Here is a 20758-nt window from a genome sequence, read left to right as displayed (position 1 = left end):
CTCCTCCAAGAAACCCATGGTACGACCAAGAGTGTCGAGATGCTACTGCAGCCAAGAATGCGGCATATAGAGCAACCAATCAGTAGCAACGCGCCAGATGAGGAGAGGTATCGGGAGAAAAGGAGAGAGGAAAAACGTCTATTTCGCAGAAAGAAAAAGGATATGGAAAAGCGTGAGTGTGAGCGAATTGAGATGTACAGGAGTCAGAATGATGTCCGGAAATTCTACCAAAGAATTAAAGACCAAACCGATGGCTTTGGTCCAGGCACATCCTTTTGCAGAGACAAAGAAGGAAATCTGGTAACTGACACAAATAACATGGCTAGTCAGAATTAGGTCCAGGTAGCAGTGACCCGACTAAAGAACAACAAGGCAGCAGGAGCCGACGGGTTACACGCTGAACTATTTAAGACCAGAGGCGACACGCTGATAAGGCGTATGCTTCAGCTTATCTACGCAATCTGGCCAGATGAACGCATACCCGATGATTGGAACCTAAGCAAACTATAAACAAGAAAGGAGAAAGACGGAATGTGCCAACAACAGAGGAATAAGTCTCCTCCCCATCGCATACAAGATACCCTCTAGCGTACTGTGTGAAATATTAAAATCTAAAGTTAATGAGATAATTGGTCCCTATCAATGCGGCTTTAGACCTGGTAAATTCACCTTGGACTAAATATTCACACCGCGCCAAATCCTGGAAGAGACCCAAGTAGTACAGATCAACACCTACTATCTCTTCGTTGACTACAAAGCCGCTTTCGATACTTCTTTACGTTCAAAGGCATTTCAAGGCATGTATGAGTTTGGTATCGCCGCAAAATTAATAAAACTGCAGGATGACACTTGCTTATTCGCGTTCCTCAGTAAGAATAGGAAAGAATCTCTCCGAACCATTTAATACCAAACGAGGTTTCAGACAAGGAGACAGACTATCGTGTGATCTCTTTAATATCCTGCTGGAGAAGATTATATAAGATGCAGATGTGAATAGATATAGCACACTAGAATAGATATAGAACACATTCTTCTCGCCAATAACGACGAAATCGACATCATAGGTCGGTCACCGTATGTAGTAACTGCAGCCTTTGAAAGAATCGAAAGAGAGTCAGTAAAAATGGGCCTGGCAGTAAATGGAGATAATACGAAATTGATGGTTTCAACTCCCAAAACAGCAGATAAAGAAAATGGAGAAAGTTTGGAACCACAACTTTGAGATAGTCAGTAACTTTATCTACCTCGGCACCGCCGTAACCGAAACAAATGACACCAGTTTTAAGAAAAGGGAAGGATAATACTGGCAAACTGATGCTACTTTGGACTAAGTAAGCAGTTTAGAAACAAAGCCACCTCTCGGTAGCACGGTACCGAGAGGTGGCTTTGTTTCTGTTATTTTTTGCTGTTGCTGTTATATGGTTCTGAAGCATGGGTACTTGTGAAAGCAGATGAGGCAGTGCTTGGAGTATTTGAGAAAACGATTCTTTGTAAAATATATGGACCAGTTTTTTAATGGAGAATATAGGCGACGTATGAACCACGAGCTGTATGACGAGGAGAGCATAGTTACCCGCATCGAAATACAACGGCTGCGTTGGCTAGGACATGTTGTCATGACCTACACTCATGGTACACTCAAACCGGGAAGACCAAAAGCCCAATGGAAAGATAAAGTGGTGGGAGACTTAGGAGACTCAAAACTTGGTGTCAGAGATATGAGAATGAGCGCAGAATATTGAAGCGCTTGGAACGCTATTCTACGTTCGGCTAGTGAAACAAATGTTCTATTAAAGCCAATTAAAGTAAGTAAGTTGCGGGTCACTTTCAAGCTTCCTTGTCTTTGAACACTTCTTTATAGATTTGCTACAACCTAAAATTGATTTGGGTAACTTTTTTTAATATTAAGAATATTATTTAATTATTTTTATGTTCTCACAAGAAGGTGACCCTCTTGTTGTTTTTGCTTTATGTTTTATATGAGTCTTATTTGTAACTTGGTTATTATTTTTTTGCGTTGATTTTGTTTTGATCTTGGAATATTTTATGAAGAAATTAACAAAATAATTGCACCAAACAAATTTAGATCAATTTTTAATTTTTGATTTGTGTATTTGTCTTTTATATTAAACTAGCCGAACCGAGCCTCTCCGCTGCGCTTTCTTTAACTCTCTAATATCTTTTTAGGGGCCCTGAATCCGCATTCAGGGCGTGCCATTGTAGCCTATGATGCTGAACGCGTTCGAATCCTGGCGAGAACATCGTACAAAGCGGTGCTTATCCCCTCTTAATGTTGGCTTCATTTGCTAGGTACAATGCCATGCATAGTCATTTAAAAAAATTTCCCCAAAGAGGTGCCGCACTGCGGGACGCCATTCGGACTCGGCTATAAAAAAGAGCCCTTTATCATTGAGTTTAAACTTGAATCGGAAAGCATTCATTGATGTATGAGAATGTGCCCCTTCTCGGTTCCTGATGGTAATGTTCTTCCTTAGGGTAGGATAGAATAGGTTAGGTTGAAAAGAGGGTAAAATTGCAAATTTTGCCCATGAACATTTCACTAAGGAACAGGGGCAAACTTCTCACATATCAATGAGTGCAGTCCGATTCAAGTTTAAGCTCAATGATAAGGGGCCTCCTTTTTAAAACCGAGTCCAAACGGCGTGCCGCAGTGCGACACCTCTTTGGAGAGAAGTTTTACATGGCATAGTACCTCACAAATATTTCCAGCATTAGGAGGGGAAAACCACGGCTGAAAATTTTTTCTGATGGTCTCGCCAGGATTCGAACCCAGACGTTCAGCGTCATAGGCGGACATGCTAACCTCTGCGCTGCGGTGGCCTCCTTGAAAAGAGGGTGCAGATATTAATCCGCCCCATGCCACTATTCTTAGGGTAATGTTCTCATTAGGGGAGGGATGACACCTCAGACATTTCGACTCAAATATGGATATCAAATTCGTGCTGCACTTCCAAATCCCTTTAATTTGAGCCCCACATTGCTATGCCCGGTAAATAAGAACCGTTTTGAGGGTTTTTGTTTTTTTTTTGGTTTTTTTTTAGGGTTTTGGGCTGGGGCGGCCACCGGCACTTTGCGCTGAAAAAGATATCAAATTCGTTCGTTATTCCCAACGCAAATGAAGTTCAGTTTAGGGGTGCTTTAGGGCTTACCCAAAACACTTGACTCCAAAATTTAATATCAAATTCGTTTCCTACTCTCAAATACCTTTCATTTGAGTCCCATAATGGGTCAAATAACCCATTTGACGTATCTTTAGGAGGAAAAGCGACACCTAGACTTGAACGCAAATTTTAATGTCATATTCGTAATCTATTCCCTAATCCATTTATTTGAGTCCCATATAGCCATGGTCGGCTTATATGCCCATTTAGGGGTATTTGGGGTGGGCGGCCTCCCATTACTTGGACCTAATGGTTTTATGTCATATTTGTAATCTACTGCCTAATACTTTTCATTTGAATTCCATACTGACATGTACTTCGAAGATATCTGTTTAGAGGAGTTTTCTGGTTGGGAGGGCCGGCTGGGTACTTAGACCCAAATTTTAATACCATATTCGTTTTCTGGTCTCCAATACCATTCGTTTGATACCCTTATTGTGACCATCGGACCACTTTCGGATATGGGTGGCGCTTTTGGGGTAAGGGGGAGGGTCCGTCTCCACCCGATATCTAAAAATTATATAGCCTATGTTTCCTTCCAGACAAACGTACACAATCTATGAAAATTTTAAGAAAATCGGTTCAGCCAAGTATCATATAGTCATAATGGGCCTAACGAAATCTACTCCCGAATACCTTTCATTTGAGCCCCATATTTAAATGAACGTCGAATATATCTGTATGGGTAGTTTTGGAGTTGGGGCCTGACGGGTACTTTGACTTAAATTTGAATACCAGATTCGCATTCTACTCTCCAATACCTTTCATTTGATACTAATATTGTCCCGATCGGTTCACTTTTGATTTTGGGTTGTGTTTTTGACATAAGATGGAGGGACCGCCCCCTCTCCATATCAAGAAATTATATAGCCTATGTTTCCTGCCAGACCAACCTACACAATCTGTGAAAATTTCAAGGTAATCTGTTAAGCCACTTTTGAGTCTGTACGGAACAAACAAACAAACACAAATTGAATTTTATATATTGGGTTGCCCAAAAAGTAATTGCGGATTTTTTAAGAGAAAGTTTTAATAAAACTTGGAATGATCAAATATACTTTTATACACTTTTTTTGTAAAGCAAGCTAAAAGTAACAGCTGATAACTGACAGAAGAAAGAATGCAATTACAGAGTCACAAGCTGTGAAAAAATGAAATGAAAAATCCGCAATTACTTTTTGGGCAACCCAATATAAGATATGAACAAAATTGATTTTATATGTGTGTTGTGTTTTTATGTTGGTGTCTGTCCATGCGTGTCTGCATGTAGGGTTGTATGTAACCAACCCTCTTTTCTATATTTTCTCGTGGATCACTGTGAATTTGTTGTTACCAAACTATTTTATGTTTAGTCACTGGATCATTTTTCTTTCTTTTTGAATCGCCTCACAAAGATAATTACAATTTTTAAGATAATTTGTTTTTAACTTTTTTAATGGACGCAATAAATCAAATGTTAGAGATATTGCGTTATTTTGGTTCGCTTTTCATAAAATAAAAGAGAACACATACATATAAAGGGTGATTTTTTTGAGGTTAGGATTTTCATGCATTAGTATTTGACAGATCACGTGGGATTTCAGACATGGTGTCAAAGAGAAAGATGCTCAGTATGCTTTGACATTTCATCATGAATAGACTTACTAACGAGCAACGCTTGCAAATCATTGAATTTTATTACCAAAATCAGTGTTCGGTTCGAAATGTGTTCAAATTTTGACAAATTTTGTTCAGCGATGAGGCTCATTTCTGGTTGAATGGCTACGTAAATAAGCAAAATTGCCGCATTTGGAGTGAAGAGCAACCAGAAGCCGTTCAAGAACTGCCCATGCATCCCGAAAAATGCACTGTTTGGTGTGGTTTGTACGCTGGTGGAATCATTGGACCGTATTTTTTCAAAGATGCTGTTGGACGCAACGTTACGGTGAATGAACACATTTCGAACCGAACACTGATTTTGGTAATAAAATTCAATGATTTGCAAGCGTTGCTCGTTAGTAAGTCTATTCATGATGAAATGTCAAAGCATACTGAGCATCTTTCTCTTTGACACCATGTCTGAAATCCCACGTGATCTGTCAAATACTAATGCATGAAAATCCTAACCTCAAAAAAATCACCCTTTATGTTTGATTGTTATTCATTCTTTGAGCATTGGTGCTCAAATTGAGCACCAAATTGCACTAATGCAATCTAAATTGCATTGGTGCAATTAAGATTGAAGTAGGTTTTAAGTTTAGAATTCGTTCTATGAAAATTAGAAAATGTGCAATATTTTAAATTTAGAAAAAATGGGAAAAAGCCATATTGGGTTGGAGTTGAGGGTTTAATTCACGGGGTTTGCAATAATAAGTTTTAAGTACAAAAATACAATTTAATAGCAATAAGTTCAAGGGGTTTTGGCAGTAGCTTTAGTTTAAGTTCAAAATGGGAGAAGAGCCAATAGTAGTTATAAGTTCATATAAGCTATTTTAGTTATATGTTCGATGGTGATAGGTTTTGATGACACTCTTTGTTTCTTCTCTGGTTTTTGTTTCGTCAGCCTAACTTAATATTGTTTGTGAATGGATTTTCGTTGTTGTTTGTTTATTGTATAGAAATATCCCGCTGTTTTTTGTGGTTATGTCCCGCTCTCAGTTTGATTTGTGTGTTCTAAAATATGTTGTAATTGTCTATGTATGCATCTTTGGTAATCACTTTTATGTTACAATTGCGTGCTTGGGGGATTAAAAAAGAACAGTTCGGTTTTAAAGGCGGTGCGAAACTTAATTCAAGTTGTTTACCTGAAAGTGTCTTGGGCTGAAAAGTAATAGAACTTTTCCAAGCTACAATTCCAGGTAAACAAATGACAATGAAAAAGCAGGGATTAACAAGAATCGTATTTATATGACCGTAGGATCCATACACATAGACAGTAGGATCCATACACATAGAATTGCCACATTGGAAGATTTGTGTTTAGATTCTCTATTCAAAAAGCTTCGAACACAATAAGTTTTCTTCTACGTTTTTTTGTCGATGTTATCTGTGGCAAATTTAATTATTTTATGTCTCTTCATTCGCTGAGGACAAGGTTGGGTTAGGCTGAAAATAATATATAGATATTAATCGGCCCCATGCCACTAAGGATATACACCTAAGTCAGTAATCGGCTTTTTGTAAGCAATAAAAACGAAAAAGTAACTTCGAAAAAAAATTTTACGTGATACTTGCAAAATTCTTAATTGTTTCCATACCACTCACCTAAGTTGGTTCATGTCTGGTATCGTGTCCCGAATTAGTACCGGTCTCTGTTATTCACGAAAGCCGAGCAATGACATAGAAAATGCTCTAACGTCTCATCATCTTCCCACATGTCCTACACATGCTATTACTTGCCGCACCGATTTTGCATCGGTGAGCTCATAGTCCTATGTGTCCCGTATCCACACGAAAAGCTGTACTGACCTCTATCTAACATCCTTTCAGTAATAGTCTCGTCCTCTCATGATCCTGATCACCCCACAGGATTTTCGCCGTCCTTCCTGGTTTTTATTGCCCTTATGACCATTTTTTACTCTCCGTAAAGATGTTCACAATCGATGTCCTCGCGTTAATATCACACCTCCTCAAGCATTCCGTGATCGTCCGGATCTCCACCAGCAGGACCGTATTATGGTCAGGCAGACTAAAACAGATCCCAGTCTTTGGGTTCTCAATGTAGACCGCCAGGGCCACTCTGTCCCCTAGCTTTGATCCACCCGTGAAACTTCAAGACGGCAATAGCAATAACCGCAGTGGCTGTCTCACATTTAATCTGTGTGTCAATGGGTTGGATATCTAAAATAGTCTCCAGTCATTTAGTGGGCGTGGTCCTCATCGCTCTGCCTATACCAAGACAACATGTTCTCTGAACTTGTTGTATGGTCCTAACGTTGCACTTTTTCTCCATAGTAGTCCACCAAACTACTGAGGCGTAATTAAGTGTTGGTCTAATCACGCTTCTGTAGAGCCAGTGGGCTATCCTTGGATTCAGGCCCCATTTTGAGCTTTTGGCCCGTCTACATAGTGCCCAACTTCTCTGAGCCTTCTCAATTAAGTTTCCCATCCAAAATCACACCTATGCATTCGACCTTATCAGATATCGAAATTGTTTCATTGAGGAAACGTGGAATCAAATTGGGCCACCTTCGTCTTACCCGTGAGCAGGCATATTTCTGTGTTCTCTGGGTTAACATTGAGACCCCTGGGTCTAGCTCATTCATATACCATATGCAAGATCAGGCTTTCGAAGTATATGAAAGTAAAGTTGGGTCGATTTTTTTTCAAAAAATCGTATCGTAATAATATAAACTACATACAATTTTTAAAAGTTTCTCCGAAGAAACCATGTATTAAAAATAAAATTTTAATCCGCGCCTCTCGACTTGTACTGTATTTCCTGTTCTTTCGGTATTCGATATTTAATATTCTTGTTATCAAGCTACAGATCGCATTTGTTGTTCCATTATCGTACGATTTTGCACAGGTCACTTTTTTGGTCCAAAAACGGTTCAGATTTTTCTTTTTTTAATAAAGAGGACATTTTGTAAATGCATTTTAAGTTAAATTTGAAAAATATACATATATGTCAATTTAAACGGGTACTGTATATATGTAAATCAAAACAGACAATTGTTTATCAAAAGAAATGGAAAAAAACCTTCTAGTTCTCCAATCACAAAGCACTAAGACGATCTGTCTGTCCGTCTGTCTATTCAAATATTGGAAACAACCTTGCCCCAAAATGTGTATACGTGTAAAAAAGAAATTGGACAGTTTTTATATTTTATGGACACTTTTTTCTACAAAAACAAACAATTTTTGCTTATAATTTTTCTATTTTAATTTTCGTTTTCATAAAAATTTACAAATTTCGTAATTTTAGACACTCAATTTTTGAACATTTCCAAATGTAACCTTCAATAATCAAATTTATGACAAATTGAGGGAATGTTCTTGTTGTGAGTCAATTGTGTTTGTGTTATGTGCCATATTTTTGCAATACCAAAATAGTTACTTTGGCATAGGAACTAAATGGAACTAAGGAACGATAAACTGGAACTAGTTCCTCTATCGGAACGGACCGAAAAGGATCTATCAGTCCGATGAATGACTTTGTCCAAGACTAATTTTTAGGCTGCAGCAGATTTTGATAAAATTATCCACTCATGTTGGAACATGCAAAATTTTGTAAAGATCGGACTAAAATAGTGGGTATTAGAGCCATAAAAGGCCGTGCAGGATGAAATATATATATGGGAGCTATATCTAAATCTGAACCGATGTTGATAAAATTATGCACCCATGTTGGAACATTAAGTAGAAACTTTTATGCAAAATTTTGTAAAGACCAAAATTATGGCTACTATAGCCTAAAAATTTCATATCGGATGAAGGATATATATGGGAGCTATATCTAAATCTAAACCGATTTTGGTCAAAATTAATAGCATTTGTCCTTGGACCAAAAAAGTGACTTATGTAAAATTTTACGACAATCGAGCAATAAATGCGACCTGTACCTTGATTACAAAAATATCGAAAGAGCAGAAAAAAAATTTTGAAGTGGTGAGACGTGGATTAGGATTTTATTTTAGACACAAGGTTTCTTCGGAGAAACTTCTTAGAATTGTACGTTTTTGCTATACGAGTTTTCAACTTTTTTTTCATCAATACAAATCAACCCGGCCTAATGCAAGTCCTGGGCAAGTTGTGAAAATATTGGCCAGATAGTCGGTCACCTTTTGTAGTAGGTTAGGTCAGATTAGGTTGAAAAGAGGGTGGAGATATTAACCTGCCCCATGCCACTATGGACATACACCTAAGCCAGTAATCGGCTTGCTGTGCGCTCTAAAAATTATAAAGTAACCTCTAAAATGAAAATTTTAAGTTAGAAATTTCGTGCTACTTACACAATCCTTAACAAGTAAAAGCGTGCTAAGTTCGGCCGGGCCGAATCTTATATACCCTCCACCATTGATCGCATTTGTCGAGTTCTTTCCCCGGCATCTCTTCTCAGGTAAAACAAGATATAAGAAAAGATTTGCTCTGCTATTAGAGCGATATCAAGATATGGTCCGCTTTGGACCACAATTAAATTATATGTTGGAGACCTGTGTAAAATGTCAGCCAATTCGAACAAGAATCGCGCCCTTTGGGGGCTCAAGAAGTAAAATAGAGAGTTCGATTTATATGGAAGCTGTATCGGGCTATAGACCGATTCAGACCATAATAAACACGTATGTTGATGGTCATGAGAGAATCCGTCGTAGAAAATTTCAGGCAAATCGGATAATAATTGCGACCTCTAGAGGCTCAAGAAGTCAAGACCCAAGATCGGTTTATATGACAGCTATATCAGGTTATGAACCGATTTGACCCATACTTGGCACAGTTGTTGGATATCATAACAAAACACGTCGTGCAAAATTTCATTCCAATCGGATAAGAATTGCACACTCTAGAGGCTCAAGAAGTCAAGACCCAAGATCGGTTTATATGGCAGCTATATCAAAACATGGACCGATATAGCCCATTTACAATACCAACCGACCTACACTAAAAAGAAGTATTTGTGCAAAATTTCAAGCGGCTAGCTTTACTCCTTCGGAGGTAAGCGTGCTTTCGACAGACAGACGGACGGATGGAAGGACGGACATGGCTAGATCGACATAAAATGACACGACCATCAAGAATATATATACTTTATGGGGTCTCAGACGAATATTTCGAGTAGTTACAAACAGAATAACGAAATTAGTATACTATGGTGGAGGGTATAATAATTTTCAATACCACTCACCTGAGTGGGTTCAAGTCTGCCTTTTGTAGTAACGCCGGAAATATACCATTTGGCCCGTATGACTTAAATGGTCTAAAGCTCTTCAAGGCCTCCTTCACCATACATTCCGTTATGATAAACCTTCGATCAACCCCATTATTCCAAAATTCCGGTGTCTCCGTGTGTACAGTTCTATCCTGTGGAAAATGCGTTTTCATCAAAAGCCTAGAATTTTCTTGGGCTTATTTCCTTTCCCGAAGAGGACAACTATCTTCGAAAGACTCCGCTAGTCCAGCCGTAATCTTGTTGACATTGTCGTCTATGTTTTCAACGATTGGACACTCTGAATTATCTTTTCCAAGTATTTTTCTGAGTAGTCTTCTGAGCCAGTTGGTTTTTAACTTATTATGGTAGCTTATCGGATTCGGCGCTGGCCTTCTAATCTAAATTTAAGGTAGCGAAGGCCAGAGTAAGAATGCTCCATGTAGACCCTCCAACCCTGAACCTCATCGATTAGATTTTCCGAACATATAGTCACAACGAAAAATTCCATACATGAGCGCAACAAAAAAGGTAGAGTGGAAGTGTCAAGTGTGTAAATCGCGAGTGCGGTCACCAAACAATACATATCAGGCATTCGTATACAAGGAAAACCGCATAACACTCAAAGAAAACAATAACCAACAAAAATAACAGAGACAAGAAGACGATGTTGAAAATAAGAACATCAAATGTTTCAAAGAAGCTTCGCCGTTCAACAACATTCTAAGAAACCCATCACCAAAGCAAGCACATGCAGAGAATCTGAAACCGCTGAACTTAAGTCGAGCATGTTGAAAGGCTCCATGCAAAAGTCATTGGAAGCTTTTTGAAACAATTTGATGGAGCAAATGTCCAAAAATACAACAGCTTTAACCGCATCAAATAATGCAATTATCAGAAGCCGTGTCAAAAATCAATGACACTCTTTCTCAACGTGCAGGTCAAGTAATTGACTTGCAAGAAAATGATAAAGAAAAATCAAAAATGATTGAAAGTTTGGAAGTCCGTTAGAGCCACGAAACCTCAACAAAAACATAGAAATAAATAATGTTGCCGAAACGAATATAGAGCCAACAATCGTTGCGAAGAAAATATTTAACTGCAGCGGTCGGAGTACAGTTGAGAGAGGATCAAATTGCCAGCGCTCGCCGCATTAGAAAAAACAACAAAATTCTTGTGGAGTTTAACTCTCTTAAAACAAAACAAGAAATAATGCAAAAGTTGAACGGTCACAGGATAGATGCCAATGTGCTGAGCGAAAACAACACTGTAACAGACACCTACATCTACATAAACGCAGAGCTGACTTCATTTAATAGGCGACTTTTATGGATGGCCAAAACTAAAGCAAGGAATGTGGATGGAAATTGGTCTGGGTCAAGAACGGTACAATCTTGGCACATAAATCGGAAACACTTTCACCAATTTTAACTAAAAATAATGCCGATATTGAATCCATCACAAATTAAAATAAAAGCAAAAACTCTTTCAAAATTTTACTTTAAAAATTATTAATAAAAAAAAACCTTACAACCTAATTAACATTTTACAAAATGTTGACTCTTTTTTTTGTATAAACAATGAACTCTACAAATAAAACTATTAAAAATTTCGATGAAATCGAGCAAACCCTCTTAAATAACCATATCACAATGTTACATATGAATTTTATTTTTTTAACACAAATCAAAATTGTAACAAATAAAACATAACTAATAAAGGGTGATTTTTTTGAGGTTAGGATTTTCATGCATTAGTATTTGACAGATCACGTGGGATTTCAGACATGGTGTCAAAGAGAAAGATGCTCAGTATGCTTTGACATTTCATCATGAATAGACTTACTAACGAGCAACGCTTGCAAATCATTTTCAGTGAATGGGCCCTAGAAAAGTTGGCAGAAAATCCGCTTTTTATCGACAAATTTTGTTCAGCGATGAGGCTCATTTCTGGTTGAATGGCTACGTAAATAAGCAAAATTGCCGCATTTGGAGTGAAGAGCAACCAGAAGCCGTTCAAGAACTGCCCATGCATCCCGAAAAATGCACTGTTTGGTGTGGTTTGTACGCTGGTGGAATCATTGGACCGTATTTTTTCAAAGATGCTGTTGGACGCAACGTTACGGTGAATGAACACATTTCGAACCGAACACTGATTTTGGTAATAAAATTCAATGATTTGCAAGCGTTGCTCGTTAGTAAGTCTATTCATGATGAAATGTCAAAGCATACTGAGCATCTTTCTCTTTGACACCATGTCTGAAATCCCACGTGATCTGTCAAATACTAATGCATGAAAATCCTAACCTCAAAAAAATCACCCTTTAATACTGAGCGAAACAAATATAAAAGAAGATGATGAAAAAGAACTTTTTTGCATAGAGGATTCAACAGCATCTTCCTAAACAGAAAAAGCAGAGGTGGTGGCATAGCTATTTACATACGCGATACCATTAGCTTTGAAACAACAATGATAGACACAAAAACATTTGAAACATTGAGAGTGGTCATAAAGAATACCGAAAAGAAGACAACAATAATACCCGCCTATCGCTCCCCTCACCAAAGCATACACGTATTCTTCTTCGCAGCATATAAGTAAAGTCAACAAAAAACAAGACATAATAGTCATTGGTGATATGAACATCAACATCAACATGGACATGCTCTCTTCATATGGACATGCTCTCTTCATACGACCTACAATGTATGGTAAACGCGCCAACTAGAGAAGATGCTTGCAATTATACAAGCACATGTATTGATCACCTGTTTGTGCGTTCGAAGTCAAACACACATGTTGGTGTCGCAAAAAACATATCAGACGATTATACATTATACGACTGCATCGAGAGTGATGACAACGGCTGCATAAATAAAAAACGCGAAAACAATGATAATGTGGAAATTTCAAAAATTCATAATAAAAAAAATTAACCAAATAATAAGAGCAGTAAATTGGAACAATATAATTGAAAACTCATATTCTATTAAATATGTGATATTTTTAATAACGCTTACAAAATAGCTAAAACCACTGATAAAATAATGGGAAAAAAGAGAAAACAATATAAATGGTTAAATGAAGAAATAATAAATTGCTGTGAAATACGTGAAAAACTCTATAAAAAATGGAGAAAAAACAAAAGTAATGCAGTAAATGAAAAAATTTATAAAACTTTTTATAATAAATTGATAAAAAAAATTGTAAATGCAAAAAATCGGTATACATTTCTGCAAAATAAAAATAATATGAGAGAATCTTGGAAACTGAAAAAGTTAGAGATATTTAATATTTTAAAAACCCTGAATATTCGGAAAACCGAAGGCACAGATTACATACGGGCCATTGACATAAAAAATAACGCCACTGAATTGACCCCGATAATAACAACACTTATCAACAGCAGCAAACATAACGCGGATGTACCTTCAATGCTAAAAGTTTCGCTAATACGACCTATCTACAAAACGGGAAAAAGACGGATATCAATAATTATAGGCCAATCGCAATATTTCCAATACTAGAAAAAGTGTTAGAAGAAATAGTGGTAAGAAGAATTAAAGGCTTCTTAATCAAATATAACATAATACATAAATCACAATTCGGCTTCCAGAAAGGAAAAAATATAAATCAGCTGTTGGGATATTTTTCAAACCATGTACAACAGAATCTCAATAAGAATATGAACTACCTTGTATTGTTCATAGACTTCAGCAAAGCGTTTGATACTCTGTCGCATACTAAACTCCTTGATACTTTGGAACGAAATGGCATAAGAGGTCACAGTCTAAACTGGTTTAAAAGCTACTTAACCTGTAGAAAATACAAAGTAAAGATAGGAAATGAATTTAGTGAAGATAAACCGACAAATTATGGGGTTCCACATGGTTCCAAACTTGGGCCCATCTTATACATAATATATGCTAATGATCTGATGAAAACTATTCCGAAAGGAACGGCCTTCGCGTATGTAGATGATACCGCTGTAATAGTATCAACTAAATGTATTAAAGCAACAACGGAGATAATGCAAAGCGAACTGAATACCATTACAAATCGGTGCCATGATAATGAACTAATTATACATAAATGCATCAAACGCTCGTCATACAGCTCCAGCCGAAACTAAAATAATATTTCACAACACCTAATGTCTGCACAAAATATATTTACAAAACCAAAATATCAATGAAACTTGTACTACGATAATTGAAAGAGTAAACACTTATAAGTATCTAGGAATTCATCTACAATAGATAGCCTTTTTAAATGGAAAAATCACACTGACATTGTCCAAAAGAAGATCAGAAAATCATCGTATGCTCTTTATCATCTAAGACTCTGTTCACCCTTTTACGTACTCAAGCTGGCATATTTCTCTCTTATCGAATCGTACATACGGCACGACATAACGGCGTGGGGAAATGGAGTAGGCTGCAGATATGTTCAATCAGCTCAGGATAGAGTAGTTAAATTACTATATAAAAAGTGCCAAAGCGAAAAACATTACATGAACCAAAATATTAATATTCTTTCTAATTCAAACCACCAAAACAACACAAATAATACAAACAACCCTAGAGTCACACTCGATACAAAAAAAAAAAATTACAAAGAACTACAAATAATGAACATACATGATCTATGCAAAACTACTATAATAAATGAATTTTCTGAAAACACACAACTTCTACAACGTATAAGCCATCGACATCAAACCAGAAGCCGAACTGAAGGACGGTATACTGTGCCAACTTTCCGAAATAACTACGGCAAATACTCCCTGGCGGTAACTTTGCCTACAACTTTGAATATAATACCAGTAGAATTGTTACAATTAAGAAATAAGAAGAATAAGAAAAAAGAAATAAGCAAATTTTTTATAAATATGTATTAAATCAAAACTTTAGAAAAGATAAATACTATAATACAGCTGGACGGTGGAACTAAGTCTGATATTGAAATAATATACAATTTTTATTATTAATATTATGCTGCAGACAAGCCATAAGGCTTCGCTGCAATAGTAAATAAGATGAATTGTTATTATAAAATTGTCTTTAATAAAGTAAATTATGAATTAAAAAAAAAAAAAAATTTAAATTCTTATGATAAATAACGCAGGTCATCGGCCGAGTATCAGTGTTAGCATAGAATAATTGGTGGTTGATATGGTTCAGTCCAGAAACGTTGTTCTGGTCGAAGGCTTTTGATTTATGAAACTTGTCCATGATGATTTTCTCCATCAGAGCTGTAGCTGTCCCGCTCCGGTGGAGGTTTATCTAGAAAACCTCAATCATTGATCTTCCATTAGATGGGTTTCTTGGGAGTGGGTGATGTGGGCTCATCGTTTGCTCCCTGTTCCTCAGGATGCATTGAGTTTCCCGTCGCTGCACTGCCTGATGCTTTAATATTAGGGTCTTTGGAAATCCTATTCTACCGAATCTTGAGAAAGTTGGTAATGGTTCCATCATCGGGTCCCTGTTCGTTATGCTGTATTGCGTCTGCCGTCCCTGCACTGCCTGTTGTTCATATATTAGGGTCATTGCCTTTACTAGTCTTCTAAATTTTGAGTAAATGGGCCTCTTGGGAGTAGGTTATGGTCTCATCGTCGGCTCCTGTGGGTTAGGCGGCATTGAGTTTTCTGTCATCCATCCTAGCCTTCTTAATCCCGAGAAAGTCGTCGGGTCCCTGTTCATAAAGCTGTGTTGGGTCTCTCGCCCCTGCCCTGCCTCATGTTTTTCTTCCCAATACCGAGAGATTCGGTGATAATCTCGTTATCGGCCCCTGTCAGTTACTGAGTGTCCCGCCACTACATCGCCTGATGGCTCAGTATGAGGATATTTGCCTATCCTTGTCTTCACAATATTGAAAAATACGGCCAAGGTCCCGTAGTACGCCGTGCCTTTAGTTTGGCCAAACTTGTTACGGAGACTTGATCGATGCCAACCACAAGGAGAGTTCATTCCTGCTTCTCCTCCCTTTCACAGCTAAATATTGGTTTTGCTTGTTTAAGACTTCCATTATGCGCTCCATCGCGATTTCACCACCCAAATCCTTGATGAAGACCTTCGCCTTTTTGTGCTGTGGGATATCCATCTTTCTCACAAGGTCGACCTTTGCGCCCCAGTGTGTGTGTATACTTTCAGCGAGCTTTTTGGCGGTATCAATACATTCCGCTGATGCAAAGCGCAGCGTTAAGATGATGAAGTCATAGTCCTCCATGAGGTTCAGGTTGCTGTTTCGACTTTGTCTCCCTCCACAGAGCATTGTCTGGTGTCTCCATTATGTAGGGGCTGTCTTGGTCTTCCCAGATTACTTGAAAGTGGGGAGCTCCTTTCCATTTTCAGCATTTTTGCAGTGTTATGCTCTTCGGGTGATATAAGTGCTTGGAACGTCAGTTCTATTTATTCTGTCTCCTTCGTTGTGCCCCGGATCCCTTTTCTGGTCCGCTTGAGAGAATAGCAAAGCTATCGCTCACCTCTGCCGTCATCCCGATGCCCTCACCTCTCGATTCGGCTGCGTTGACTGTTTCATGGACACTGTCGATGGCTGAATCCGAGTCGGAAACACGACCTTTACTTAAAGGCTGGGGACGAACTGTGCATTCCTCGCGATTATCCGCCTCTTCCTCATTAATAAGTGTAGTATTTGCTTCCCTTTAGTACCATTTTGTATAACTGAATGCCCCTATTCTATGGTGTTGTGTATAAAAACTACAGTACATATTTAAGCGCGGTCTATTCAAATCTGACAGGCCATGACATAATTACCAGGTAGTATACCGTAAACAGCTGAGTACAATTTTTGTTCTCGCGAAGTGGACTATCTCTCAACCAGTTTTGGTTGTGTGTGTGTAGTTAAGAACCATGACACACACAGGCAACGAAAAATGGCGCGAACTAGTAACTTACCCAAAATCAGAGTTGCACTAATAACTGATTTTGACAGAAAGTGTACTCAATATTTGTTGTTTGGCAACTGCCACTACCGGAAATGAATATATCTTGTGACAGACACACAGAAAACCAATTGGAAATATAATGGGAGAGCACTTTGCTTATAAAATATTTTATTGTGTGTACTAAATTAAACCATAAATCTCGGATTTTACTGCTTTTACCGTTCATGACAAACGACTTATCACATTTTTAACTAAACCCAAATGTGTTCACATTCCTCTATGATTTTTAGTTAATTACCCTACACGCCATTAAAATATCAACTTAGCGTACATATTTCTTTTTTTTTCAGATGCTTACTGATAGTGAACCGTTTAAGCACAAAGATGCTTAAAATTAACGCTGAGCCAGGATTTTTCACTGAAGTTTTTACTGAACTTAAATCGTGTGGTCAACTGGTTTCAAGTTCGAACCGCTCCCTTTCCTGCGGAGCTGCTTGACGCATTTTTATTGCAGAAATCACGATTCGACTAACATTTTCTGCACAACATTATGATAACCGTATATATAAACTTTGTTGTAATTGATATACATAAATCGATAAAAACAATGCCGATTAGTTTCATTTACCTTTAAAAAATGTCTTCCTCCGTAAGTACTTTATTATAGTGTGAAACTAGAAAACACCTATATCGGAGTTTTGTATTTTACATTGGGAACTAACCTAACTAGACGAAGATTTCGCCTATTTTAATTCGCTAACATTCTGCTTTCCTTTAATTTTTTTAACGATTGCACAATTTATTTAGGCCTTTCAAGGAGCAGAAATATGCTTTCAACTTGGTTAGGTAAGGTTGGAAAAAGGGTACGAATATTATTCCGCTCTATACCACCATGGAATCCGGTAATCGGCTCTTTGAGCGCTCTAAATACTATTAAATAACCTCGAAATAAAGTCGAAGTCAGGATTTCAGAAAAATAATAAAGCAGGCGTTGTGTGGAGCGAACAAGTCTGTATTTCGCTCCTCAAAAAATATATGTATTTCGGAATAGGAAGTACCTATCACCCACAAAATTTAAATCTCTTCAGGCGTAGGATCAAAATGGACTCCAAAGACCCAACAGCTGCGCGTCTTAGGTACGTTGGTACCTTGGCCCCTGTAAACCGAACTAAAAATTGATAACAACGGTAGTGATAGTAAAAGAAATACCAAAACAATATCGTGGTATGAACGATATAAATCATTATAAATACCATACTGATTTTTTTGTTATTATTTTCAAGTCTATAGATAAACAATTCTACACATATACATGTATACAATATACATGTATACAGTACACATTTAAAAATTGGATTGATTTTTAATCACAAATTTAAATGCAAAATATTCTTACGCTTTAGCAAACTCTTATTTCAGAAAAATTTAAGATGTGATAGTACTTATTGAAATCGCAACATAGACGACGAAGAGGATTATTATTAGAATAGTCTCTTTGAAAATATTGAATAAAAACCAACTGAAATTTCCTCGTTGATCTTATAGGAACGTTTAGATTTATACGGCTCATAAAAAGCTCTTAAGAAATATTGCCATGTAAAACATTATTTAGGAATGCGATGTTCAACGTCTTTCTGCGACTACTCAGAGTCGGTAACGTAATCAAATTAATCCTGTCTTTAGAAGAAGGTTACATCTTAAACAGAAAACAATAAATTTCTTCTGCACAAATTCAATTATGTCAGAATGTATAGTGTAAACAGGATCCCATAATATGGAACCGAATTTTAATGTATTTCGTACTAAACAAATATATACATTTTTTGTGACAGAGGTATCATCAAGTTCCTAAGTCCATCTCTTCATAAACAATAGTGAGCTTAAAGCTATGTTAACCATACTCGATATATGTACCTTAAAATTCAATCTATTATCCAAGATAAGGCTGAGGTCCAAGAATGTTTGCACACTTTGAAGTCCACTTCCAAAAAGGGAATAATTTGTATCCAAAGTCTAGCTCGATAAAAAGACATCTGTTTACATTTTTTAATATTGAGCTGCATATGATTTACATCACACCAATTAGTAAAATTATCAAGGACAGCCAGTAAAAAACTTTGGTTAAATGTATCGGTAATTGAACGAAATATTTTGGCATCATGTCCGTATATTAGTACATGAAAATTGTTTACAACTTGGGGTAAGTTATTAGAAAAAAAAGAAAATTACAGCAATTTGTTTAGAATCAATTCCCCGAATTGCACTTTCTGACTCCGATCTGACAAATAAGAACCAATCCCTTTCAGTGACCCTGGACAAAACCCTATTTCCTGGAGTTTAAGCAACAGCAAATTGTGATCGACCTTATCAAAGACTGCTGAAATAGGTATATATCGAGTCCGTCTGTTTCCCAGATCTAAAACCGCCATTAAACATTCTAGATAGTTCTAAGATGTTAGTAATCAGATAAGGTGTGCGAAATCTAATGCGATATCACATCAGTCAACAACTTTTCAAGCAGTTTAGGAATAGCACATAAGTTAGCAATCCATCTATAATTGGATCGTATCTATTTTTCAAATTTTAATAACGGTATAATGTACGACTGCTTCCATATTCTTGGAACGTATCAATTTTATATTGATTTTTTAAAAATTTTTGTCAATGGGAATCTGAGAGAGGTGGCACAATGCTATACTTAGGCATTCCATCTGGTATAGGGCTAAAAGTGATTTCAGACTTTCAAAAACACTCTCTGTGTATTCTCGATATTGTATTCAGATCTAGCAAGGGCGTATAAAGAGAAATCAGCAGATAAACACGATTTCTTGCATTTCTTAAAGAGATATTCTTCTTGTTTTTGAGTATGGAAAGCTTGTGGGTAATCCAAGGGGGAAATCAAGGTTATGGGAACAGATTTAGAAAAACTCAAAAATAAAACTCTTTAAAATTTATCAATCAAAACATCAACAAAATCATTCATCAAACAAAACATTAATTTACGGTATTGCTTTACTATCAACACCATTGATACCATACGGCAACCATTTTTCTTTAGGCGTAGTCGAGGCCTTTGCTCACTACTGATGGCAGAAGTAAGCAAAGGCCTTGTTATGTTCGCAAGAAGGCTAACAAAGCAATCCAAGGCACGACGAAGGAAACAGAGGAGCATGCACCGGCAGCGCAATCGGGTAAAAGGATAGTGATATGAATAGAACCAAGCACTTCTACCGAAGCTGGAAAGAGAAGCAAATCTCCCGAAGAGCATAATACTGTTAAAATCCTGAAGAAGAAAAAGAACTTCCCTCTTTCAAGTTCTCTGGGAAAACTAAGCAAGCCCTCCCGTAATGGAGATTCCAGACAGTGTCCAGAGGAGGAAGACAGAGACAGAACTTGAACGAAGGAAGCGCGCACGGCCCCTGAAATTTCATGGAGGACCGTGACTTCTAAAAGGACGCCACAGCCATCAGGGAAGGGGAAGATGGTTGTTGAAAAAGGTGGGACCGCATTCTTCCGCCTGAAGGGCAGGCAAGCACAACAGAGGGCAGCTGACGTATGCAGTCATCGTTATCAGTAGTGCACTCCTCTGAAGAGGATCCACCCATACAAACAATAAGCTGCAAGTTTAGAGGGGACATCTTGATGGTGCGCTTTGCGTCAAAAGAATGTAGTGATACCGTCAAAAGCTCGCTGGAAATATCCACACCAGAGAACGGTTTGAATGCCATTTTCATTGCCTATGAATGAATCCATTCGTAAAAAAATTTATAGTCTTCTTCACCACTCATCATGGCAAAACTACAGCATTCAACATAATTATTAGAA

The 20758-nt window shown here is 37.4% G+C and overlaps 1 protein-coding gene across 7 annotated transcripts in view; it reads left to right on the top strand.

The window, feature by feature from the left end:
• The window catches only part of LOC106090318 (cyclin-dependent kinase 5 activator 1), a 428985-nt gene extending 411444 nt beyond the window's left edge, over nucleotides 1-17541 (top strand). For 6 of the 7 annotated variants that reach the window (XM_059365389.1, XM_059365384.1, XM_059365390.1 and 3 more), the window contains one exon: nucleotides 17284-17541. In XM_059365389.1, the coding sequence (XP_059221372.1) occupies nucleotides 17284-17431 (148 nt within the window). In that variant the 3' untranslated portion in view covers nucleotides 17432-17541. The remainder of the gene's footprint in view (nucleotides 1-17283) is intronic. The other variant, XM_059365391.1, reaches the window with a different exon arrangement.
• The last annotated feature ends 3217 nt before the right edge of the window (nucleotides 17542-20758 follow it).

This window comes from Stomoxys calcitrans, chromosome 3 (assembly GCF_963082655.1).
Source record: "Stomoxys calcitrans chromosome 3, idStoCalc2.1, whole genome shotgun sequence".
Lineage (NCBI taxonomy): Eukaryota > Metazoa > Arthropoda > Insecta > Diptera > Muscidae > Stomoxys > Stomoxys calcitrans.
The sequence above is the reverse complement of the archived record's forward strand: the minus strand, read 5'-3'. Positions and strand labels throughout refer to the sequence as shown.